The 22,813-nt window shown below is 39.6% G+C and overlaps 1 protein-coding gene across 2 annotated transcripts; it reads right to left on the bottom strand.

Annotated features, from left to right (window-relative positions):
* Positions 1–2,521: 2,521 nt before the first annotated feature.
* slc17a7a (solute carrier family 17 member 7a) lies at positions 2,522–21,788 on the bottom strand. 2 transcript variants are annotated; one of them, XM_034143481.1, is made up of 14 exons: positions 21,698–21,788; positions 11,505–11,757; positions 11,131–11,249; positions 10,422–10,536; positions 8,246–8,333; positions 7,983–8,069; positions 6,468–6,610; positions 6,148–6,297; positions 5,396–5,528; positions 4,317–4,427; positions 3,311–3,438; positions 3,161–3,230; positions 2,922–3,077; positions 2,522–2,840 (listed from the first exon to the last, which is right to left on the bottom strand). In XM_034143481.1, exons 1-14 carry the CDS (start codon positions 21,757–21,759, stop codon positions 2,701–2,703), a joined length of 1,755 nt encoding a protein of 584 aa, XP_033999372.1. In that variant the 5' UTR covers positions 21,760–21,788; the 3' UTR covers positions 2,522–2,700. The 2 variants fall into 2 exon arrangements, with proteins under 2 accessions (XP_033999372.1, XP_033999373.1); XM_034143482.1 differs by having other exon boundaries at positions 2,522–2,876; positions 2,958–3,077.
* Positions 21,789–22,813: the final 1,025 nt, after the last annotated feature.

The raw sequence follows: 22,813 nt of genomic DNA, 5'->3' as shown, positions 1-22,813 counted from the left end.
ACACACACACACACACACACACAGGGCAGGCATCATGCCCCACCCTCTGGACGTCATCCTCACTTCCGGTGTCTGTGACGTCCATGTTTCTCCCTCACTCTCCCACTGAGTGCATCTGCTCTCCCATCTAATCTTTGCCTAAAATCACGGAGATAATCCTGCATCCATCTGTCTCGAGAGAAAGACAGAGAAAGACAGAGAACTGACATTGCGCTCATGATGTATAAAACACTAATTTAATGCGTCATCATGCTGATATTCCTGATGACATGATTGTGCTGAAGTAGTGACATCATTAAATAAATTGCTTTCATTTAATTATACACAAGGTAATCTGACATATCTTTTATACATAGAATATTCTCCACATTTTGGCATGTTTAAACATGATCAATTCCTTTTTTATTTTCAACACTGACTCCCACCACACATTTCATCAAGTAGGAGGACAACATTGGAACAGCCAAAGACAAAGAGAAACTTGATTAAAAATACACCAATACAACACTTACAAATGAAGTTCTTCACAGGAATAGCCATTCATGTCTTTTTAGACATTTCACTCAAAACAGCATTTTTTATTTATTGACATACCAACTTATTTGACCATTAAACCCTTATTTGAATTCTTTACAACATTCAAACGTTTTTTGACAAAATAGAGTTGAAACGGCAAACTCTATAAGTTATTAATTAGATTCTTGATTTAAAAGAGCTGTCTGCAATTTTACTTTTCAAATTAAAATAAAACACTGTGAGCACGCAGAGGGCAGCATTTTTCTTGCATGAGTGTGTGTATTTGTGTAGGTGCATTCACATGTACTTTAATGTTTGTTGTGCTGTGCAGCTGGTACAGTACCACATTTATTCTCCTGAGCATGTAAGCGTCCTCTCAGAAGAAATACTTCACTCCATTACCCAGCAGTCAGTGCGTCAAGATGGAGAAGGTGCTGCTTTTATGGATGGGTGTGATAACAAACCTCAACACACCCTCTGATAACTTAATACTTCCTAATCTGTTTCCATGAGGCTCCATACCTATAGCCATGTTAATATCAAATAGTGTGCGACTACTCTCTCAGCACACATTGAAAATAGCAATCTGTGTGTGTGTATGGTTGTATGTGTGAGTGTTATTGTGTGTGTGTAAAAGGAAAAGAGGGATGGCGGGGCAATGCACTTCTATGCTCATTAAAACATGCTCACCGCACAATGTTCCAGCACCTGCATCCAACACAATAACACACACATACACAAAGGCAGACACATTGACAATTAAAAAAGCTCTGACCCACCAAATCAAACATGGCTCAAATGTAGGAATTAAAGAAGTGGAAACACTGAGAGGAGCAGACAGAGTGTTAAATACAGGGGGGAGAGGCAGCCACAGAGACGCAGAAAAAGGCAGAAACAGAGGCAGCACATGCTGTGATGCCAGGTAATAATACATGTTGTTCCTCGCTGGTAATGCAGTGTAAGAGTTAGGCAACTATCACACTCTACTTGTCCTTCTGGGCCACCTCTCTAATGGGAGCGCACACACACCAAAACGGAAAGTCACTAATGTCAGATGATTACTCATGTGTTGTGACCCATAAGCCTGGCTGGCCGTGACCTAGATGGGTCAGACCCAGGTGAGATTCAGCTAGACGCTACATGCAAGCTCAAACACACACCTTTGCACATTCAAATGCACACACGCATAAAGGGAAGGCTGTTGTAACAGAAGCTTTACAGCTTTACACAAACAAACACAGACTGATACAAAACCTAAGCACCCTTTTCCTCTTTGATTGAATAGTTTGAAAGTATTCACCACATGCATGCACTTAAATAATGCATGCTATGGAACATAATATCATAATGTATCACCAGCATCTGGACAAGATTGTCCACAAGGGGCCTCACTCTTAAAAACACATTAGCTTTTAGTTTGTGGATTGATTTTTTTTAATCATATGCTCAGTATGTTGTCTATTAAGAGAGCCTTGGGAGTTATATAGACTACTGAAAAGTGTGAGTATTGTACTGGAGTGACATCTAATGTTGTATTTAGTACGTTGGACAATGTTGTTAGCTCAAAAGTTGAAAAACTAAGGTGCTTTCCCAGCGAAAAAAGGTAAATGTGTGACATACACATACACATTTAAACACATTACAATGCCAGCGGCTTGAGAGAGTTGCTGTACACTCAAAAACCAAGCCACACACACTAACACACACACTGAATCTCGTCAGTGAGGTTGTGGAAACAGAGCTCCTGACCAATCACAATGAGCTCAGGAACAGAAAGGAAGTCTGGGATATATGAGTCCAGTTTTCACTAATGAATACCGCATGTGTTTGTGTACATTAACCTCTCTAACACCTGCATGCATCTACACACACACACACACACACACACACACACACACACACACACACACACACACACACACACACACACACACACACACACACACACACACACACACACACACACACACACACACACACACACACACACACACACACACACACACACACACACACACACACACACAATGGAGTCAATCAAATGCATACTTTTGATATGTGCAATTGTAAATATTGTACAAAAGCACACAGCAGGTCCATTCAGTATAGCAGTGACTCTCTGACAATCCCTTTCCAAAAAACAATCTTTCTCTTTTCTTTTTAAACGTGTATCGTGTGGATCTTCTATGTCAGCTCCCTCTCCTCTTCTCCACCGTACATGTAAGAGTTGTATCCAGGCTTCTGCACATACTCCTCAGACTTATCCCAGTCCGACACCCATCCCGACCCGGCTCCTCCTCCTCCTCCTCCTCCTCCTCCTCCTCCTCCTCCTCCTCCTCCTCCTCCTCCTCCTCCTCCTGCTCCTCCTCCTCCTCCTCCCCCTCCTCCTCGTCCTCCATTGGAACCAGCGACTGGTTGGCTCATGGCCCCGTACTGCCCGCCTCCCCGGTAGAGATCCTCTGTTTCATTGGCCAGTTCGTCCTCATCGATAATACCACACTTGTCCTCACTGGTGTCTTCTATGTCTGCCCATGGCTGCTTTTCCCCTGATGCAAAGAGTCCTAGTGGGGAAAAGTACAATAGGTTTAGACCGAGGTCTCCTGCACGTAACTAACCAAACACTTTATTCAGAGTCAAGTCATACCATAGAAAATCACTCCTCCGTAATGTACCATAGAAGCTATAAGGAAGACATACTTCCACTCGTCACGTGTCTGAAAAGAAAGGCATGGAATATGATTGAGAATTCTTTCGTCACAGCATTTTATAGTTGATACAAGTAATTGTTTTTTACCTTGTGTTTAGTCATGGCTCCCACAATGAGAGGACACACCATGCCAGATAATGTGCCCACCCCGTTTGAGATGCCCATCAGTATGCTGGCGTATCGAGGGGCGATATCCAAGTGATTGACATTAAACCCTGGGTTAAAGAACAAAACAACATATTATACATGTGGATTTCTTACAATTGTTGTCTTTATTAGGATCCCCATTAGCACTAGCATGAGCATTGGCTATTCTTCCTGGGGTCCTCACACACACAAAACATACATAAACATACATACAACCAAATTAAAACAAAACAGCTCATAATTTCATGCAATTTACAGTGCTGTATGAAGTGAAAACTAAAATGGTCATCCAATTGTCGCCATCCTAAGGCCAAACAAAAGTAAATACAAATAAGTGTACATAATAATATATGCATACATAGCCACAGACACAGTTCAAATGTACTTTATAATACTTAAATAAGTTTTTAGCAACCTTTTGAAATGTACTTGAGAATTTTCCTGAATGATGTGGACCGGTAAAGAGTTCCAGCTGACCATGGCTCTGTACATGACTGTTTTCTGTCCCATATTTGATTTAGATTTGGGCAATACAAACCTTCCTTCTATTGTATGTCGTGTTTGATAGTTATGTTGTGCATATTGCGCTATAAACCTTTGTGATAATATATCTGGTGAGTGAGTCACTAAATGACATGTTAGTGAAGCAGTCACATGGTGTCCATGTAGTGACATCTCAAAATAACAGTTACCGTTTTAATCATCATGACATGTTTTGAAACACACTTATTTGGTTCCTTGCTGAAAGTTGAGAGGTCAAGTATCACTCTGTACAGTGAACATGTTGCTAAAAGCTGCAGCTTAGCATAAAGACTGGAAAAAAGGGCTAATAGCAACCCTGGTGTTTAAAAATGATATTGTTTAGTGATCTTTCTTTTTACAGGGCTTATGTACCAGGACTATTGTTAGGCTGGTAGACAGCAAACTTGTTTATAACATCTCTCACCTGAGATAGCAAATCCACTGAAACCCACAGCGAGGACCAAGAACGAAATGGCAACAGCTTTTGTGTGAGAAAATCCCACAACCAGCAGGAGGGTGGCCTCCATCCCAAAACCTGACACATGGAAACACAACAAAAGTGCACTAAGTAAAGGGCAGATCTCCACCAGGTGTGTCTCCTCCCCAACAAAGAATGATTGAATCTCACTCAGTTTTCCCTCCCGGCTCTCTTTCAGTTGAGACGGCAGTGAAAATAACACATGTTGGTATTTTTTTATCTGGTGTTGTGACTACTATCTTTTTTGAATTTACTCTATTGTTTTTCATAACATATCGGGTTCGGAACGCAATTTTTTCGCCACGACAAAGGCCAACATTTGGTCTACAACTATTTAGTTTTGCCTTGCCAATAGACAAAGATGCCTTTTATTAATGAAGCAGTTTTCTTTTATCATTTGTGACCATTACTGGTACTGTAGTTAAAGAGCACTAAGGAAAAAGAGCAATAACAGTATAAAACAGTGAATAACCACAAGCATGATGAGGTCCTTGAGCATTCATTCATAAATTAGCCAACAAATATATTATCCTGATGGTTCCAGTAGTAGGTGAGATTAACCATGGACACAAATTATACATGTGTTTATATACTTGCGATTGAAACACTGATACAACCTTTAGGATGAGCTAAATTATTGATATGATTCTAGTACTGGCAGAGCTGCACAGTTGCTGTGTAAAAGGTCTCACAATGTTTTCTACATGTTAGGTCCGTACCATAGACTGTATATATACATATATATTTGTATATATATCCTTACATTTTAGGAGACTTATGCCAATCAATAAAAATCTATATGATGCAATAATTGAATGTCATCAAACAGAAGGATGTTGATTGAACTAATCTCAAATGCTGCTTACTTTAGTCTCTCATTTTCTTTATATGAATGTGAAATTACATAATCATTTATACATTATTTGTTTCGTGTGTGATTCAGTTACTGCTTTTGGGTTGTCTTGATATTTCTTTCCCCCGTTCTTCACAACTATCACCCTTTCCAGTTCCTGTTTTACTCTCACCTCCACAGTTCATGAGCTTCCTGACGTTGGTGGTGGTCATCAAGTTGTGGGTTCTCAGGTAGTCCGCCAACTGGCCTCCAATAGGCACGATGATTGTCATCACCAGATGGGGCAAAGCTGACACCATGCCCACCTGAGAGAGGAAAGGGTGGAGAGAAAGTGTGAGTGTGAGTGACAGGAATAGTGTTTTTATACATGATCATAAACAAAGGGGGTTGAAGATTAAAATAGATTGAACATCTCCCATTTAAGATAACTGGATTAAGCATATTTTTCATAGCAAATGGAACTGGATAATAGTTTTATGCGGATTGGGGCACCTTTGACATGAGCTTAACAATTGTAAATTGTGACATAATAGATATGCAGTCGAACAGTCACCCTTATCTCCCTGCATTTCCTATTGCCTCTACACTGTTTGCTATCAAATTAAAGCAAAATACACTTAAAGACACCACTAGCGTTATTATGCCATCCCCCAGAATTAAATGTTCTATATAAATCTGTTGAAATACTTGAGATGATTAGTTCAAGGTTATTATGACCCATAGGCCAAACATGATCAGGTTGAAATATACCAACATTTCCCTCCAGTGCCTTTGAGCAAAGCCTTAACACATAAACCCTCCATTGACAGTTGCTTTGGGCATATTCCAATTGTGTTTATAAAACGTGTTTGAAAGCAAAATATAGAACAAAAACTACTTCTGTAAAGAAAGTATTTTATAGGTTTATAGATGATATAGTCTCACCTTGCTGATCTCAAAGCCAAAGACTTCCTCAAAGTAGGCGGGCTGGCTGATGAGCAGCAGGTAGAAGGTCCAGCTCCTGCAGAAGTTGGCCACAATGATAGCGTAGACTGGCATGGAGGTGAAGAAGGCTTTCCATGGGGTTTTAAATTTCTGCCACCAAAAGGAGTAAGATATTACTGGGATGCACTGTTTTGACTAAGATGGTTCAAGAACAATAGAGACAAGGTAAATATTATATAGAGAGTGTATATTTGTGTAAATATGCAGGACTAAGAGACTTTCAATAGTACATTAATGGTAAACATTTTAAAGAGCCATACATGCAGAGGATTAAGGAATGATCCAGACTCTCCGATTGCATCTTCAATGTATTTCCTCTCCTCTGTTGTGATGGTGGGATGGGCTGCAGGACTCTCATACGACACCAGAACCCAGAACAAATACCAGAATATCCCAAAACAGCCTGGGAGAGGAAGAGAGAGAAAGCAAAAGAAACCAACATGGGTACAGAGGATAAAAAGCTAGGAAGCTAAAGGGTAGAGAAGTGATACAGAGAAAGGGAGAACACTGCGCCTTGAACCCATTGTGTTGCACTTTGTAACTTTGGATAATATGATATGGAGATATTTGTTATGGTTGTCCCTGTCAGGTCCTCAAGATGCTCTTCCTCAACCATGTGGGATTTACTGAGTTTCACTACAGAAAGCTTCACTTGTTGCTAAAGTAACGCTAACAGTAGCTTCTATCCAACACAGTCTCACGGCATTTCGTGTTATAGTCACAAAATTAATCTATTGATTCGTGTTCACCAACACGATTTCGCCATTTTTTACGTGTCACACAGAACAATTTTAAATGCAATGTAAATAATAACAAATTAGAAGGAAAAAGAGATAAAAAAAAATACAGATTTAAGTATTCTGACACAGAACGATTTTAGAAGCAATGTATTTCTATTGGTAGTATGTTTCGTGCCTGCACCAATTAATAACAAATTAGAAGGAAAACAAGATGACAAAAAATACAGATTTCAGTATTCTGAGGCTCTGAGACCCATTTATTTTCCTCGCGGACGGCAAAAAAACTCAGACATTATACAATGTAAAATAAAAGGGGTTAGGGTTAGGCTTAGGGTAAGATATTGAGTAAGAAAATGTTTTTATGAACCACACAGCTTCTGGTATTCCAAGACCCGACCGGACACAAAAGATGTGGTGCAGGCACGAAACACACTACCAATAGAAATACATTGCTTTTAAAATCGTTCTGTGTGACACGAAACAAATGCGAAAATCGTGTTGGTGAAAACGAATCAATAGATTAAATTAATTTCGTGGCTATAACACGAAATGCCGTGATACTGGGTTGTTCTGTCAGCTAGCTCTGTTAGCTCAGTTAGCTTTGCTGCCAGGACTTGAGCTGGCAAACAAACAATGAATCTGGTTTAGTGACATTAACTAGCTTGCTTGTTGCACTTGCTTGATGTTAAGCTATGATAGCAAAGTTGTCAACTTACTGGTTTTTGATTATAAGCAATGTAATCAGAACAAACGCAGACATAAATGCTCTACATATTAAGCTGAGCATACACGTTCACTGGCTCTCTGAAACTCAGAATCAGTAGGATGTTGTGCTAAGATTTTGATTTAAAATACTTGATGTAGAAAGATAAATCATTTCATTTATATAAAAGCTCAGCCATTCTTTAATGTTAGCTTTGGAAACACACCAGTAGGAAATATTTCCATTTGAAATGAAGATTGCTTGGGTTTGCATTCATATTTTGCTCAGCTGATAGTGCTGGCACACATGTATTTGAATACAAGGATACTAACCATAGACATAGAATACTGAAGACCACCCGGTGTATTGAACCAGTATCCCGGCTAAAGGCATTGCCACCACCGCCCCTGCATAGGATCCTGAAAGGCATCACATATAAAGAAATGCAATATATTATTCATTTAATAATATAACAATTTCAGTGCTCAAAATGCTAACTTTATTGATATTCAGTGGTCATAGAAATCCGCATTTACAGATATTTTAGAGATATTGAATTTTTAGGGGAAATATATCATTAGACTAGAAACTTTACCACAGAAGGCTGTTGTTGCTAATCGACTTCTCTCAAGAGGAGGCGCCCACTTGGCCCAGATCCCGTGGCAGGCTGGATATGACACACCCTGAAGTACACAATACACAATACAGTCAGAGAATCACTTATGCATGGTGGAGTAGTCTAACAAAGAAGTTAGTACGTTTATGTTTATTTAGGATCCCCATTAGCTTTTGCTCTTGACAAAAGCTACTCTTCCTGGGGTCCGACACTTGAAACAATACAACAACATTCAAGACACAAGTCCTGACATCATGAACAACATTAACAACATCACCAACATCATCAACAATCTCATCCACTTTCAATATCAAACTCAGCCAAGGATGAGTGCACAAGACACCCACCAGTACAAAGCATGAGATAAAATTAAATTAGGGTTCACAGTTCACAAGGGTACATGGTCATAACGCAGCGTCCACACGGTAGCGTGCGTTGAAGCTTGCCGGTGAGCTTGTCTGAAACTCGACCAACAACCAATCACATGAATCTCCCGCCCCGGACACACAAGCACGCAGTTTGATTGGCTAGAGCTTGTACTGGCATATGATTTGATTGGCTGACGCTTCCGCCGAAGCTTCAAAAGTTGAACATTGCTCAACTTTTGAAGCGAGCAACGCGAGCAAAGCGAAGCAACGCTCCCACAATGCAGTTCGGCAAAGCGTGACGTCACCCTATTCAAAGTGAATGGGCAGAAGCGTTGAAGCTTCAACGCATGCCGCCGTGTGGACGGGCCGTTAGTAGATGGCCCTTCAATCTCTTCTTGAAAGAGGCTCTGGACTCTATTTCAGCAAGGTAGTTTGGCAATGAGTTCCATTCCATTATAGCTCTATAAGTCACAGAAGATTTCAGAAGATTGGTCCTGGGTTTAGGTGCCAGTAGATGGCCTGATGTAGCTTGTCTAGTCTTATGGTCATGCTCGTCTCTTGTGTAAACTATTTGATCATAAAAAATACAGTGTTTTTTTGCTAAATTGGACATTTCTGAGAAAAGTGATAACACGAGATTGCAGACGTTTCTCAACCGGAAGCCATGATAGGTTTCTATGCATAACTCCAATATGAGTGCGCTTTGAAACAGTGGAGAGCTAGTCTGGCAGCCTTGTTTTGAGCTATTTGTCATTTCTGTATGTGTGTTTTTGCTGTTGATGACCATATGACCGGACAGTATTCAAGATGTGACAAAACCAGAGACTGGATGACTTGTTTCAAAGTGGTTGGTGTTACATACTTTGTACATTTTCTCGTCACAGCTATGTTCCTTCCCATTTTAGTTACAATACTGTCTATTTGCTTTGTCCACTTTAAACCAGAATCAAGAACAATGCCAAGCAACTTAGTCTCGTTTACCTGTTCCACTGACTGACCAGCTTAATTGAGTACCAGTTTGTTATGTTGATCCAGTCTGCTATGGCTTTAATCTCTATTTTAAGTAGATTGTTTAACTCACTGCATGTTGATGCTGTACTGTACATTGTAGAATCATCAGCATACATTATTACTCTGGACTTATTTAATACGTAAGGAAGGTCATTTGTGAATATAGAATATAACAAAGGCCCAAGCGAACTCCCCTGTGGGACCCCACACTGCAACACCTTACTTTCAGAAAAGCTCCCATTGAAAAAGACTCGCTGCCTTCTCCTAGTCAGGTAGCTCTCCATCCAACACATAGCAACAGAACCAAAGCCATAGCTTTTGAGTTTGTTCAGCAGCAGACTGGGATCGATTACATCGAAAGCTGTGCTAAAGTCTAACATGACAGCTCCTACAAGGCTCCTATCATCCATGCTTTTTAACCAGTCGTCGGTCATTTGTGCAAGTGCTGTACTTGTAGAGTGACCATCTCTATAGGCATGTTGGTAGTTCATTGTCAGATTGTTACTTGAAAAGTAGTATTGAATTTGGGTGTATGCTATTTTTTCTATTAATTGACTTAACACTGGGAGGAGACTTATAGGTTGACTATTGGAACCAGCAAAGGTTTTTCTTTTATCCTTGGGTAATGGGATAACCTTGGCTTCCTTCCAGATCTCGGGAAACACACCTTGCTCTAACTTTTATTAAAAATGTGACTCAATGGCTTGGATATGTATTTGGCCGTCATTTTGAGCAGTTTACCATCCAATACACATGAACATAAGCTCATACTGTACCTCAACAAGGCCCTGGCATATCCTGACCAGTATGACGCAGCTGTAGTGGCAGCGAGCAGCAGATGGAATCAGCATGTTGAGGACTGATGTTGCCACTATGGCAAAACCAAATACTCTTAAAACAAAAGAACAAAGAAGTTGCATCAGATTGAATATTCAACAAAACGGTTGCATGACTTAAAGGTGGGGTAGGTAAGTTTGAGAAACCGGCTCGAGATACACTTTTTGTTATATTCCATGGAATGCTCTTAACATCCCGATAGCAATGAATATCTGAAGTGCTTTGACAAAAAATCCATAAAAAAATGTAATCTGTGGAAGCCGTAATACTGTAAAAAGCACGACCAATCATTTTAGCCGGCCTGGCTAAAATGACTGGATGGCCTACCTGCCTGTCAGCCTTCCATCTGTGCACAAACTTATCTCGTGCCCTCATTGGTCATGTGCGCGTTCGTGTGTGTTGGAGGAGGGGCTCTGTAAGGAAGTGGGAGATTTTTTCCGGCTGTGTATTTTCAAATTCTAGCACACTCGAGCTGGTTTCTCCAAAATTACCTACCCCACCTTTAACATCACCACGGCTAAGATAGAGGTTACTCATGTTCGGCGTGAGGACATTTAGTAGTCTCATTTAACTACTTGTTAGCAATCGTATTTATTTAGACATAAGCTAATTAACCAGTGGGTTATTTGTGACATATTTGACATTCACCTGTTGGCAGCAAATTTCCTACATATAAAGCCCCCCGGGATCTGTGTGACGATGTAGCCCCAGAAGAAGGAGCCATGGATCATCCCGACTGTCTCAGGGTCCCAGCTGAACTGTGCAGCCTAGAGAAAAGACGGAATATGGCTTTTTTTTTTTTTTGCATTATTTTGACAACAGGTAAATTGTTTGGTATGAAAAAGTGTCATAATGAGGAAGTCAAGTGGGAGAGAAGGCACCAATGTACAATATACAGTATGTTCACCCTGCGCAATATTTAAACAGATCATAGAAAAACAAAAACTGATTTCACAAGCATACTTGACAGAGACTGACTGATGCAGTAAATCTGAACGCTTTTATTTCTTGTCAACACTTACCACAAGCACTTCTTTGTTGCCTTTGAAGACAGTGTGGTCATTCACCATGCTAACAATGGCAACACCCAGGTTGCATCGGATCCCGAAAGAGATGCAGAACCCGAGGCCAGACAGGATGGCGATGATATACCGCCTCGGTAAGCCACAGCAGGTACAGTCCACCACCGGCAGCTCCTTCTCCTCCACCAGCTCAGGACGGCCCTCCGCTGATAACTCAATGGTTTCTCCATTGGGCTGCCGCTTCTCAATCAACCTGGGGGGGAGACACAGAGAATAAGCGTGGAGGAAAGGAGGAAAACAAGCTGGCCTCTGCACCTCAGAAAACAGTGTGGATCCAAAGGCTTCCATAGATATATCAAGCTTTAGAGGAATCGTTTGTAAAGGCTCACACAACATTGGCTTTTTTCAATTTGATGTAGGATTGCTTCCATGAGAGACAATGCACTTGGGTTTATTCTGTTTACGTTTTGATTTAAGTGATGGACCCACTAAGTTACACATGGTGCAACAGGAAAACACTGAATCTATGCATCTGTATGTTATTGTTTTTTTTTACACAATATTATTAGGATCATCTGCTCTGACAGTGCAACACTGCAAGAATATATTATAGACATTAATTAATTCTGCCAAGTTAATGTTTTTAGTCTGTCAGCAGAATTAAGGAAAAATGACTGGCCCAATGTTCATGAAAAATGAAAGCATAGGCCAGGAGATAATGCATGACATTTTGGTGTTAATTCAAATTACAGGGCACATAAAATAATTATATTTCACTTTTGTTAACGTTGTTAGACAGCAGGGCCTTAGAGGTCTGCCCTCTCTTATCGACCTTCTCTTTTTATTAGTTTTCATTTAAAAATGTGCTGCTAAAAGCAATCTGCCCAGCTGCTCAATTACTTTAGGGGGCTAAAATTGTTGTCTGGCATTTCCCTGAAACACAAACATTACTCATGAAAAAGATTGAGAGGTCACAGTGAGGTGAGAGTCTGATGCACACCACCCTTGGGGACAACAACTTGCATAACACGGAAACGATGGCTGAAAGTAGGATTTCCTGCGAGTAACGGGGAACACTTCTAGTTCAGTCTTTGCTTCAAGAAGAAATGTGTTTGTATGCCAGTCTTAAAATGTACGAAACATTGTGGCAAGGCATCGGCAAACGTTAAGGAAGACAAGGCTTCTCTTTATCTCTCATGCACATCTTTAAGACACAACATGATTCTCAACAAGGAGAAATTAACAAATGTTAAACAAATGTGGGAAAACTGGTATCATTTAGTGGGGTAAGCATGTTATTATGAGGCAGTGGTAAGGAGTGCATTTATCTTTTCACTGCAGGGATTGGATATACATTTGTCTTCTTCCCCTAGGTTACTTTCTCTGTCTTTCTCTCACACACACCTCCATGCAACATGCACTATGTCGGGGTCGTGTCTGACTCAGCACGTCCCAGTGTGTGGAAGCAGCTGTCACTATCCGAGGAGCAGAGTTAGCCACGACAGCACATTCCCCCTGTGTCGCTCCAGCAGGACACCTCGGACCTGCTGCCATACTGGTGCTGTGCAATATGTAGGGCTGTGTGTTTAACACTGCTAGGTTATTCAGATGGTACAGTAGTGAAAGAGTCTTTTAGATTGCAAATTCACAGAACTGCAAAATTAATCTAAACAGTTCAGGTAATATTGTAGGTGTGGTTTCCAAAAAATACATCCATTCTGTCTTATATTTCTTGTATGTCTTAAAGGTAGGGTAGGTAAGAATGGAGAAACCAGCTCGAATGCGCTAGAATTTGAAAGTACGCAGCAGCCGAAAAAAATCAGACTTCCTTACAGAGCCCCTCCTCCAACACACACGAACGCACACATGACCAATGAGGGCACGAGATAAGTTTGTGCACGAGATGATTGGTCGTGCTTTTTACAGCGCCACGGCTTCCACAGATGACATTTTTTTATGTATTTATTGTCAAAGCATTTAATGTATTCATTGCTATCGGGATGTTAAGAGCATTCCATGGAATATAAGAAAAAGTGTTTCTGAAGTGAATTACCTACCCCACCTTTAACCTTTTTTTTTATCTAAATGTTTCTTTTTTTGTCAACCAATGATTTTCTGAATGTAGTTTTTAATTATTATTTAATATTACACTTTATAATCAGTTTAGTTAAGAAGAAATCATCAATTACTGTTATTTTAGGCTGATCATTTCTGTCGTTTTTTTCTAAAAGAGTCAAACAGAGAAGTCAGGAGAGCGGCCATCTGTGCATTATCACCTCTATGCTCTCAACAACACACACACACCCACCCACCACCACACCCACACACACACACACACACACACACACACACACACACACACACACACACACACACACACACACACACACACACACACACACACACACACACACACACACACACACACACACACACACACACACACACACACACAGATATATGCTATACTTAAATACTGTATATGCTTCCTGCAGGTTTTTCCAATTGAATCAGACATAGTGCCACCCTTCTTAATGCATGTACTGTATGTTTTATTTCGGAGTCCACAGTAAAATGCGTCTGTGTGTTTAAGCCGTCCACTTTCCATTGGGCTGATCCAGTTAGTCAATGAGCTGGAGAATCATGAACATAAACAGGCACGATCACAACGAGGATTTGTTCCCTGTAACAAGGATGGTTGCAAATTCGAGGTTCAGATTGTTCCTACATTCACAACATTGAAGGCAGCTATCTTTTTTTAAGGAAAGATTCAAGACAATTCCTCTCTCTCAGGCTCTCAGCACAGGGAAACTCCAAGATAACTTTCACACACCAACACAAGACAAGTCAGACTCTGACTCTGCTAAATTATTGATGTATTTTTTGGTGAGATAAATAATTCACTCTAGCTTTTACACCATGATCTGTCACTATCTATCTGTTATAGTCTGTCTGCATATACACTCTGTCTCCTCCAGTCTTTTTATACCTCAGATATGGAAGTGGATTTCACTCCCTCCCCCATTTTTACACAGCACACTCTGTATAATCTCTTCATACTGTACATCCATGCAATCCATCAATACAGAAAACATAATAATAATAATAACAGATATGCCAGTATAAATATTAATAAATGAAAACTTGGTATATCATGAGATATTCTACATTTAAGGTAAAACACAATGAACTACTACAGGAAAGTATATGCTTTGTAAAGCAACGTTTTTGAATTTGTAGGAGATTAAAGCGGCTGCATCCACTCTCTCCCGCTCTGTCTCTCTCTCCTAATCTGTCACAACATTCAGATTAGGATTACAAAAATGATTTACTTCCGGAAATGAATATGGAGAGACAGGCGAGCGCTGGGCGTGGCTCGGCATGCTTTCCCCTCTATCACGACACACTGTTGAGTTCATGCTGTCCCTTCAATTATCAGGCGAACGCTTTGTATTCACGTCTTCAAGCTGTCTATAAACTGTTAACATGTATATTATTAGTGCTTATACATGTCTTATAATCTTGATTTAGTTCTTCTGGGTAATGCTTTGTAAGAATTATTTGTAAAAATGTAAGTTAATAGATATCAAGGTCCTAAGATACCCTTCTTATCTTTCAACATCGAGTTATATTTTAAAGATATTCTGAAAATATTATGTAAAAGTGTATAATAATGTTTTTATAAATCCTCATACAAGCAACGAAAAAGGCTTTGTAAAGGTTCACAACTGACATGTGAGATAGTTTAACTCATATTATACGTTTTAAATGCTATTACAAACAATTATAAAACATATCAACAAGAAATAGAGCAACTTTGACATATTTAGTGATTTTTCAATATACAAGTTGAAAGATACCGTAATATTGCTTATCATTATAAGCATTATATATCATTATATTATAATTGTAAAGGCCTGTATTGGGTGATGTTTTATAGAACATTTCCTTTGTGCCCCCATTTTTGCCGAAATATATGTGAAAATTAAGCAAAGTAAAGCAAAAAAGGAAATAGCTGTCTCAAAGTGTGTTTTTGTGCTAGCCCACTAAAACATTGTTTAATATGTAACTCATTATTTTCATTTATCAACTTAGAAAACAATTTTCCAGATAGTGTAGCTGCAAAAAGCGCAGTGTTAATAAGGGCATAATAAGGTATGATTTTATCATAAAAAAGCTACCAAAGGAGACGTGCAAAATAGATTACCTGAAATAATGATTGCAATGCTATTACAAGCAATTATAAGACACAGAGGCTTTTATGAATGCCTTGAAGCGGTCTATAAACTGTTAACATGTTTTTAATAAGTGTGTAAAAATTACTTAGAATCTAAATGTGTCTTTATAATTATTTACAATTAACCTTATTCTCAAACTGCTTATAACATAGAACCGGCTATTTGCAAATCAGTGTGCTTTCACTATCATCATTGTCATCATTTGAGTCAAACATTTAATAGTTTCTTAAATGTTCAATTCTGCCCCATTTGTTTCAAACTCATGTATTTTGAGCTGGATAAATATTTCATATATTTCTGAGAAATTACCAGTTGTTAAAGGTGTAGACTGAAGGAAAATGTAAGACAATCTTCATTATTTGAATGAGCACAGGCCTTCACAGAGCTTCAGCATTTCCATCAAAGTGCATTAAACATAAGACACAGAACGATGACATGGTTACTAATTCAGTAAATGAAAGCGAATAGATGTTCTCATTTGACACAAGGGAAGGTGTGCATATGTTGAATCAGTTGTCGGACTCACACTGCTGGCCTCTCTGTGCCAAACAAACGTGCTGACTCGCCCCCCCCCCCCGAGTGGAGCTCAGTATCCTACTTCAGAGCTAGTGAAGGTTGCAGGAAGATCCTCATTAAACCCCCCGACAGATTGCAGCCTGACAACAACACATACGCTACCAGCTAACGAGGCTAGCCCACAGCAAAAATTAACGTTAATTGCGGATGCATCCCACTAAAGGGCAATCTCACTCTAGTGTGTGTTTGTCCACAGGAATGAGTGTCTTAAAATAGCTAAGGGTCTCCTGCTTCTAACATGGTGTATTAATGTGGCAGTGAAGGTGTTTACTGGCACTCTCACGTCACAAACAAATAGGAAAAGTTGAACATAAAGCAACATTTGCAAGTATGCATAGAGGGCAGCACATAACTTGCAAGGTCTGATAGAGTACAGGTATGCAACACAGAGCTTTGTCTCGTGGTCATTTGCCTTCGTGCGAGGCTCACAGTGTTGTGTTCCTGTACTCAGCTGATGTAGCTCTTCTCGTTAGCATAGCGAGGATCTGATTGGTCTCAGCTGGCAACAATTAATGAGCAAGAGAGCATGAGCAGGCAGGAGCACCGTGACCTCGGGCTCTCTGAAATATCATAATTACAATATAGTAACAGGCTCAGTGGAGACTCAGCATCGACACATACCTCACACTGAGCTCGTATCTGTGCTTTTCACCTGAGCACGAGAAGCAAAGTTCAAACTATAACATCAAAATGAATTAAATCTGACATGAAATGTTCAAAAAGTCAGCCTGAAAGAGCAATTTAATGTAAATCAATATACCGCATTGCCACAATACACAATACATAATAAAAATTTGATTAGATAAAAACACTGGAAGAGAAGAGAAGTATTTTTATTTTATATAGACCTTAACTTTTTTGTGTTTTTGTCTGTGTTTGTGTGTGTTTGCGTGTGTGTATGTGTATGTGTGTGAGAATGTGTGTGTGTGTGTGTGTGTGTGTGTGTTTGTTTGTTTGTTTGTGTGTATGCAGATGCAGTCAGCACTCACTTAGAGATTAAGTCTACTATGTGACTATAGATAATACGCTTATGAAGGTCACACGTGTAGGTGTTTAAATACTTTGTGTGTGTGTGTGTGTGTGTGTGTGTGTGTGTGTGTGTGTGTGTGTGTCCACAGGAGAGGGAGGAAAAAAAAGTGGTGTGACAGGATGGGGAGGAGGGTGTCTCCCTGGGTGAATCAATCCCACAGAGACCCAATCTGTTCACTTCAGGGAGAAGAGAAGCTAACAGAGGAAGGGGGAGACACCACGATCGAAATGACTACATAACTGAAATTTCTAAGATAAATATAAATCCTTAACCTACAGTCTATATCTCCACATATCTGCTCTTTAAACATTTTTTTAGAAGAGAGTTCTAGGTGGGCTGACATGAATAAATAGAAGTGTGTTTCACATACAACACAGTGCAGGATCAATTCAGCACACAGATGTGAACAAATAGTGACCAGGGCGTCTGGCGTTATATAATATTTTTACCGTCAACCTCCCTCGCTGTCTCTCTCTTCCCCTCTATCATCCTCTTATCGGAGGATTACGCAGAACGCTCTGTGAATTTAATATACAGGCAGGGTAACAAAAGTCCCGGGTCACCAACCGGCACACGAGACTCACGGTGGTATTCTGTCCCAGCTGATAATTTATCTCAAAATCACAAATCAGGCAAAATCATGATTCTTTTTTTTTTGTTGTGAAAAGTGACCTCCTGGAAGATTATCACTGCTTTAACATCGTAATAAGAAAATATAATGATGGTCCATCACACTAATAGAAATAGTATTGCATGACTTTAACATTACTGAATTTTGCCCATGGCTGATTTGAAAATGTGGGCTGCACATTAAGGCTAAAAAGCTGCATTTAGTTGATTATTCAATCCACAACTGTGTCGATCAAATGTTTGTTCTATTTCCATGCAAGAAACGCAAAGGAAATGGGTAATTAAGATTATTAAAATAATGTATTGGTCATATTTGAGAGTAAATATATTTAAATGTTAACTGAATATGGTAGGATGCATACAAATATTACCTTTGGCTGTGGGATGTTTTCTTGACAAAACTAATTATTACGTATTATTTAAGTTACCTCAAGGCATGGAGGCAGTGTAAATGTGACCAAATGAAGCATTACTGACATCATGGATACAACCAGTATCGCTGCCAATAACTGTGCATGCTGAGCGGCTACAGCTGACTTTCCAAACTGCTCAGCTTGGGCAGACACATCATCTGTGGGGACCCTATAATAAACCTGTGTGTGTGTAACCACTCCCACACACACACGATACAGGTAGAGAAAGGGACATAATATACACACTGATAGACAAAAGTTTGAGTCGGAGACAAGCAGAACTGTCTCAAATGTAATGTCAATGTACATTTTTGTGTTTTTTCAAATTCTTTAAGAATCCCAAAACATCCTAGGATTCAAAGAGTAATGTTTATTTGCCTTCACTACAAAATCTGCTTGCAGAGTAAATATATTGATGCTTAGAAACTAGTCCAGTAGCTTTATCATTGTCACTGCCATTGTCATAATGTCAATGATTATACTGTCATCGTCACAACCCCTAGACTGATGAAGTATGGCAGCAATATGTGACCATTATTCACTAAGTACCGCATTGGGTGGCACTGTACAACAAACTTTATTCTTTCAACATTAATAGATTTACCTTTGGCTATTAAATCCACTAAAGCTGAATTATAAAATGGCCATGATGGCTTAACTACAATATTACATTTCACATAGTTCCAAAAAATGCGCCATCTGTCAGGAACCCCTCTGTCTGAGAGCGTGCACAGAGAACAGAAGTAGCAATGCTGCTCTGGGCTTACTAAAAAATTCATGTCAAGAACATAGTGTACAATCATTTTAAAATTGATAATAATGCTATAAATAAAATAATGGCAAAGAAATCTGCAGTTCTTGCAGTTAGCCCAAGACTTAATAATCAGAAAATGTAATAAAATACACATAGGATCAATTAATTGAATATTTAACACCACCTTTTAGACGACTGAGTGGTAACTGAAAATGTTGCACTGCATGAAGCATTCCAGCGCATGTAAAATGGATTAAAAATGGATTACATGTTATATTCTGTATTGCCTTGTGCTTAGTGAAACACAAGCTCTCCTGGTGAGGCCGTGCAAACAAAGGCCTAAATGTAAAGTGTTTTAATAAACCTACATGGCATACTTATGAGATGCAAAACTGGATGCTATAAGAAACTGTGACAGTGATAATGGTAATAAGAGGACAGTTGTAGTGGGATTATATTTCTCGAGTACTATGGAGTAGTTTCCAGACATCAGGAGAAGAATAGATGATATTCAGGCCTACATTTGAAGTTGTTAAAAAAGGAAATAGTGAGAGTAGAACAGTAGAGTGCACTTGACCTTACAGTGATGAAGTTTATGCTTACCTAGTGGAGTTTAATATAGAAACAGGAGATGCATTCTGATGGAGAAAATGTTTAAATAATAGATGATCTCCTGGCTGCTTTCATCAGGAGGGATTTAGTCTGTGAAGTGATGAGATTGCACACAGACACACTCATCTTTTCACACAGTGCAGGGATGTCCTGTGTTCAGGATGCAACACTATAAACACGCACACAGATAAATACCTAAAACAATCCGTTTTCCTCATAAATTTGAACAAAATATTCACTTTCTCTTTCAAAACCATTGCTTGTACCTAACAGTGTGGCCACATCAGACCGAGTTCACTGGTTAAGCCGAAGGACACGCCCACTAAAACCAATCTGGATCCAATTTTACACATCACATCTCTCATAGCATCAGCTGCAGCCGTGCACATGCATGGCTCACGACCAGTTAGTAAGAAAAAGCCTGAGATTTGCATGTCCGTTAATCTGGGAGACACCGATAGGCTGGAAAGTTATCTGTGCTGGTGTCTCAATGGCTCAATGGGTGGCAGGATGGAGGATGGAGGATGGAGGATGGAGGAGGAGGGAATGGCTGGAGGAAGTGACATGGGCCGGGATGGAGGGAGTGGGAGGGGAGAGTTTAGGGATTTGCGTGGCCCGACAGCTGGACTGAAAAACAGGCTATTTCAGGACAGGATTTATACGTTTGGTTGCTACCTCAAATCCTGAGAGAGCGAGAGCTTAAAGCAGCGGTTATTGCATGAGGTTCTATCAGTCCTTTTAATCTCTCCTGTTTTTGTCTGAAATATTGTCATATCACCAATCTGTGTTGCAACTTTTGCAATGATATGCCATTTATTTACATATATCCAACAGTTTGAAATGTTTCTAAACAAGGTACTGCAGTAGTTGCCCTTTCTTTAAAAATGACACTGCCATGGACATGAAATGGTCAAGGTCAACTTCTTTGTAAACCATCTTTAAAAGCTACTGTGATTGATGTATAGAGGAATTAGACTGATACAGATTCACACATTTACTTTTTTTTATAATACTAAATAAAGTTCTTTAAATTGGTACATTTAATGATTAATGGCCTGAGATCTCATGGTTCATTGACTAAAGTGAGACAGAAGAGGCTTAACTTTTGTGGTTGCTCTGATATTTCAAATGGTATAGTAATATCAATGTAACTTTATTTATGAAACAATAAATGGATTGTTGATAGATAGATAGATAGATAGATAGATAGATAGATAGATGGATAGATGGATAGATGGATAGATGGATAGATGGATAGATGGATAGATTTAGGATTTTGGTTGCAGCTGATCTACACTCTCATTCAGAAAACGCAGGGACACATTATGTAACCACACTTAAGCTCTTATCTAAAACTCCAAATTACAAAATCCACTTTGACTAGTTGGGACAAATCTGACCACAGCAAACACACAAACAAACAGGGAAAACAAGAAAAATGGTGATTATGTTTTATTTTCAACAGGAAAGGTTTGCAAAAAGCATCAGACCTCAATGAGAGAGCCCTCCTGTCCCACATGCACACGCTGCGAGTTCACCGCACTTTCACTGCACAATTGCATCCCTATGATTGACTTCGTTATGTTTGTTTCTGTATTAGTTTTTGTGTTTTTTGCGCAACAAAGAACTATCCATCAAAAGACGGACAAAGCTTTTCTCCATCACTGCCATCATTTTTCACTCACTTCTGCCAATCCAAACAGAGCGATGCGAAAAGCTCGACTTTTTTGCGCGATCTACATCATGTTTGCTGCTAAAACCCAACAGTTGCCTGCTTTTCTAATTAAAATATACCTGACAAACTTTTTTAACCACTTAAGAGTTTGCAGGAGAGTGGATGGGAACCGGCAGCATCCTGAACTGCTGTCCCGCAGAAACCATCAGCAAACCGGTGAAAATGGGGGAAAGTCAGAGGAGGAGAATTTTAAAAGAGTGTGTACCTGTTAATTTTTCCCAGAGCTTTGGCCGCGTTCGCCTTAAACCTGTCCGGTCGGATTTCCATCCTCGCAGCTTCTTGACCCGGCCGGTGTGCTGATGTCCCGCGCGCCCTCCTGTCCTGCCTGAACGCGCACAGTACTCTCTCTCCCTCTCTTTATCCCTCCCTCCCTCCTCTCATCCCTCCCTTCTATCGCCAGCATCCACTTCACTCTCAGATGGGCCACAGAGGTGCAGGCCTTTCTGGTCCATTGTGAGCAATGACATCAGGATGGTCTTTATTGGACATTTGGAGAATATGGATGATAATGAATATTAAGGTTGTTTGTGCCAATTCTTAACCCATAATAAGTAAGCATCATCCTAAGAAATAAATAAGAAAGCACATTTTTATTATAAAATACTTTCTAAAATAATTTCAAATCCTTTAGAGTTAAAGCACATATGTGCGAGTATAAATGTATGACACATACAGTATTGCATTAACATTGGGTTTGAAAGAATTTGCACGTATTGGTAGCCAAAATGTGAAGATTTATGTCCCACTTAAACTATAAAAAGCACATGGATGTGATTTAAAGACATATTTGCTCAACAGAAAATAAAACTTAGTCTAACTTTCTTTATTCCACTGAGCCCTTAAGTAATGTCACTGTCAAACCTATTAAACTTTACTTCTGAAAGGGGACTTTAGCCTAATGAAATATGAGAAGACCCCCCAAAGAGTTGACTCCCCCTCATTCTTAACCCACATAAAACATATTTTTTAATTCAAACTCAACATCCTCATCACTGGTATCTCTGATCTAATCGAAGGTGCTTCAGTTTTGAGTGGATGTGTGAATAAAAAAGACATAATCAAATCAGGTTGCTGCCATCTAGAGGTTTATTAAAGTCCTCATACAGTTCAACACTGCTGCAATGAGTAAAGACATTACTGAGGTTTCATGAGGTAAAATGTTACAAATAAAGTTATTTCACTGACAAATCATCTGCCTTTTTACACAAACATTCACCACACACACACACACACACACACACACACACACACACACACACACACACCACACACACACACACACACACACACACACACACACACACACACACACACACACACA

The sequence above is a fragment of the Trematomus bernacchii genome, unplaced genomic scaffold (assembly GCF_902827165.1).
Source record: "Trematomus bernacchii unplaced genomic scaffold, fTreBer1.1, whole genome shotgun sequence".
Lineage (NCBI taxonomy): Eukaryota > Metazoa > Chordata > Actinopteri > Perciformes > Nototheniidae > Trematomus > Trematomus bernacchii.
Note: the sequence above shows the minus strand (reverse complement) of the source record. Positions and strands in the feature narration are given on the sequence as shown.